The sequence below is a fragment of the Octodon degus genome, unplaced genomic scaffold (genome assembly GCF_000260255.1).
Source record: "Octodon degus isolate 3935 unplaced genomic scaffold, OctDeg1.0 scaffold00008, whole genome shotgun sequence".
Lineage (NCBI taxonomy): Eukaryota > Metazoa > Chordata > Mammalia > Rodentia > Octodontidae > Octodon > Octodon degus.
Genome location: NW_004524584.1, coordinates 15,063,911 through 15,068,046, shown reverse-complemented (window position 1 = coordinate 15,068,046; position 4,136 = coordinate 15,063,911). Strand labels below are relative to the sequence as shown.

The 4,136-nt window shown below is 42.3% G+C and overlaps 1 protein-coding gene across 4 annotated transcripts in view; it reads left to right on the top strand.

Moving 5' to 3' along the window:
• Positions 1 to 4,136, top strand: part of Ip6k1 (inositol hexakisphosphate kinase 1) — a 69,344-nt gene that overhangs the window by 47,283 nt on the left and 17,925 nt on the right. For all 4 annotated transcript variants that reach the window (XM_004625106.3, XM_023706054.1, XM_023706055.1 and 1 more), the window contains exon 2: positions 3,061 to 3,408. In XM_004625106.3, coding sequence (XP_004625163.1) covers positions 3,186 to 3,408 — 223 coding nt within the window. In that variant the 5' untranslated portion in view covers positions 3,061 to 3,185. The remainder of the gene's footprint in view (positions 1 to 3,060; positions 3,409 to 4,136) is intronic.

The following is a 4,136-nucleotide window of genomic DNA, read 5'->3' as shown; positions in this document are numbered from 1 at the left end:
TTTTTTTTTTGGCGGAACTGGGGATTGAATTCAGGCCCTTGCGCTTGCCAGGGAAGCGCTTATTCTACTGAGCCATCTCCCCGGCCCCCCAATTTACTCTTATTGAAAATGTGTAAGTTACAATTGGTCTGGTGACCTGAATGTCTACAGAAGGAAGCATTAACTGTGGCATAAAAGGTCAGAAGTGAGCACTTCTCAGGTTACAAAGATCACTTTAGAGATAGATAGAACCATTGACTGGAGAGATTTGGCCCAGTGCACTGAGCCAATCTCCAGACATTTGATTTCCATCTGATCACCTAGGAAAACATTTCTAGCAACTAAACAAGATTTAACCTTGAAGCTCACAGGTGAAACTTGTATCATCTAGCAATCACATTTTACATGTTGGTAAAGACAATATAGCTGGCAAAAATCTTACTCTTAGTTAACACATAGAGCACAGATGTAAACTTTCCCCTGATAACCAATATTGTAAACTGTCTCAGCCTTATTTCTGAAATAGTGACCCAATAGTTCTATTGAAAAGCTCAGGTAGAAGTCCTACTTTACTAGCAAAGAGAAAGAAAGTACAATAGGTAAGTGGAGATCTTTCAGTGGTCAAGAGCCAGTTTCCACCAAGGAACCTTTGGGTTTGGCGCCTTCTCCCCTCAGGCATTCTTGGTTTCTTTTGGCCCACAAAATCAGAGATGTCTCCAGAAAGGAATCCAGCAGTTTCTTTGGTCAACATTCCATCAGCCATAGGCTTCAATGAGGATTCACCAAAGAACAGCTGGGGAAACCTGTCCTCTGCTTTAAGGAGTGGCAGCTGCTCTAAGAGCATTTATTAGCTGGCAGAATAACCACTGTTTGACCAAGTTCTATAACGGATAGTTAAAAGCCTAAACAAGATTACCTAGTACTTTACATTAAAGGCTTTAAAGTCCACAACTTATCTCTTATGCACCTAAATGATAACCAGACCTAGGAGAAAAGATTGAATCCTCCCTCACACTAAATGTGTTTTGGTCCCATAAGTGTGCTGCTTTTGGAGATAGCTCCTTCTGGTGTCACCCAGAAATCGGTTCTCTCCACCATGTCTCAGGTTTAGCCTCCCGAAGGAGACCTGCCCAGAACACTAAGCCGGGACATGGCTTTTATATGTGTCCTCCTGGACGGGCATAGTCCTGTTTGTCTCATCTGACCCAGAGACCGTGTATGTGTCCTTTTTCTAAAATGACTTCTCTGTCTTCGGCGTTAATAAACGCTCATTTTCTAAGGGCTTCACTTAGTTGGAATGGTCAGAGTTTTCCTAATTTTATATGCCTCTAAAAAGGAAAGTACAAAGAGGTGGGAAAATTAGGAGTAAAGTTAAAGGCAGGAAACTGAAACAGAGCAGGCCTGACATTCCCTCTAGCATGTAGAGGGGGATCAAAACCAGTCCATCCCAGTGAAACCTGTCCTCCAAGTTTTTAAGAACGGTTGTCGACCTAATGTCATTTAACTGGCAAAAGGAGTCCCATGTCTCATATACAGGCATGTATATTTTTTAAGTCCGAGCTGGCTAAAAGTCCCATTTTACAAAAGTTTACAAAAAATCCACCAGGAGGCTTCCTAATGTGACTCTTTCTAGCACTATTGTCTAAATTCAAGCAAGGAATACCAGTACATTTAGAAATACCAGTTCAAATGCAACATATGCAAGTGCAAAATAGTTTTAAAATGTCCCATTAAAGAAATATAAACTTGTAACATTTTTGTATTTTAACTTAGGTTTACCAACAGCATTTTGACCAACATTTTAACAAAATTACATAAAGACAAAGCATAAGCAATTGTAAACAATTTTAACAGTATTATAAGACAAAACCATATGAGACAAAGTATGAACAATTAATTATGAGCAATGGGCAAAAGCATTAACATTTGAAGCATAAAAATTTGTTACCTAAACAAGTCCCAATTCAGAATTTATGAAAGAAAAGCAAACTCATACCTTCGTCCAATGATCTTGGTGGAAAACTCCAAAATGATACAGGGAGAAGAACTTTGGTCTCGGGTGGGTGACCTCCAAACCATACAGGGAACCTCCAAATGACATAGGGAAAAGCGATTTCCTGACCTGACCTGCACGAGTTTGTGTTCTCTAAAACCAAAGAATGAATTTTAGGAACAAACGGAGGTTATGAGCAGAATATATTTATTGAGAGAAAGAAAGCTCCTGTCCAAGAGAGGGACAGGAGGGGGGCCTGAGCGGGTAGTCCCCCCCCCCCCTTTTTGGCGGAACCAGGGATCGAACTCAGGTGCTTGCGCTTGCCAGGGAAGCGCTTATTCCACTGAGCTATCTCCCCGGCCCCTCTAGTACATTCTTTTTTTTTTGTGGAATCGGGAATTGAACTCAGGCCCTTGTGCTTGCCAGGGAAGCGCTTATTCCACTGAGCTATCTCCCCGGCCCCTCTAGTACATTCTTTTTTTTTTTTTGTGGAATCGGGAATTGAACTCAGGCCCATGCGCTTGCCAGGGAAGCGCTTATTCCACTGAGCTATCTCCCCGGCCCCTCTAGTACATTCTTGATTCAAAAAATAAACTCATTAGTAAGGAAGTTAGCTGTTTTAATTTTCAAGAAAGCTGATATGATAGGAGGGTATTTTAGCACAAACACCTTTTCCCTGTCCCACTGGTTGATGCAGAGATAGGGTTGTTGCATGGCGCTGGATGTGACCATAAATTACCAGCTGCGGATTAAAAGTGGGAGAGATCTGAAATCTGTATTACTCTGAGAAAAGCAAAGCATTGTTTTTCTGATTTTACAATTTATCAAGCGTACCTTTTCCTGTATTGTCCTTACACTCATTAGCAGAGAATTTGGGAGATGAGTGTGACTTGATTTCTCAACAAAAAAAAACCCTTCCTTTGAGTCAGGAGGAGACCTTGACCAAAATTAATTTCTTTTGCTTTTTTTTTTTGTCTCTTCATCTTTGAATGTGAAGTAAACAGGGGTAGTTTCCTCTCTAGGGGCTGTAAGATACGTAGCTCCAACACAAAATGTGTTTTGATTCCCTTTTCTTGTCTTTTTTGTAGGACAGAATAAGAAGCTGAGCAGACCGACTATTGCCTTCAGGTTGCCAGGGCCTTCTACTTAGCTCTTATTTTGTGGCCCATGTGCTACGACCTGTGCTCCCAGTGTGCAACTGGCCCCCAACGCAATGTGTGTTTGTCAAACCATGGAAGTGGGGCAGTATGGCAAGAATGCGGGTCGGGCAGGAGACCGAGGAGTCCTCCTGGAGCCCTTCATCCACCAAGTGGGCGGACACAGCAGCATGATGCGCTACGACGACCACACTGTGTGCAAGCCTCTCATCTCCAGAGAGCAGCGCTTCTACGAGTCCCTCCCTCCTGAGATGAAGGAGTTCACCCCAGAGTACAAAGGTCAGTCGCTGGCCGTGCTCGCTGCTCAGCTGTCCTTGTAATTGTCATATGACTGTAGGCCTTTGTTGTCTCATCAGCTAGGTAATTTTGTTGGGTGAAATTAGAAGTTAAAAGTATCAACAAGGTTTTAGACCTTGAAAACTGAATTTATTGATAGGTAAAGCTGAGGAAAATTCTCAGAAAGACTCATTGGTGGAAAAGATACAGGAGGATCACCATGACTTTGAGGTCAGCCTGAACTATGCAGACAGACCCTGTCTCTAAAACAAAACACACAAGGGCTGGGGAGATGGCTCAGTAGAATAAGCGCTTCCCTGGCAAGCGCAAGGGCCTGAGTTCAATCCCTGGTTCTGCCAGAAAACAAAACACACAAAGTTAAGTTATAACAAGAAGACACATGCCTCCTGTCATGTATGTGCTGCCAAAACAAGTGCCTTCCTCACATGATAGACTGAGGAGGATGCAGGATTGTTGCCCCAAAATGTATAACTTGAGCCTAATCATGAGGCAGCATAAAAAAACAAATTAAGAAATATCCTAGAAAATAACTTCTCACAATGGGCTGGGGAAATGGCTCAATAGAATAAGCACTTGCCTGGCAAGCACAGGGGCCTGAGTTCAATCCCCTGGTTCCAAAAAAAAAAGAAAGAACAAAAAAAGAAAATAACTTCTCACACTCTTTAAAATGTCAAGGTCAGGGCCAGGGAAGTGCTTATATATATAATTAA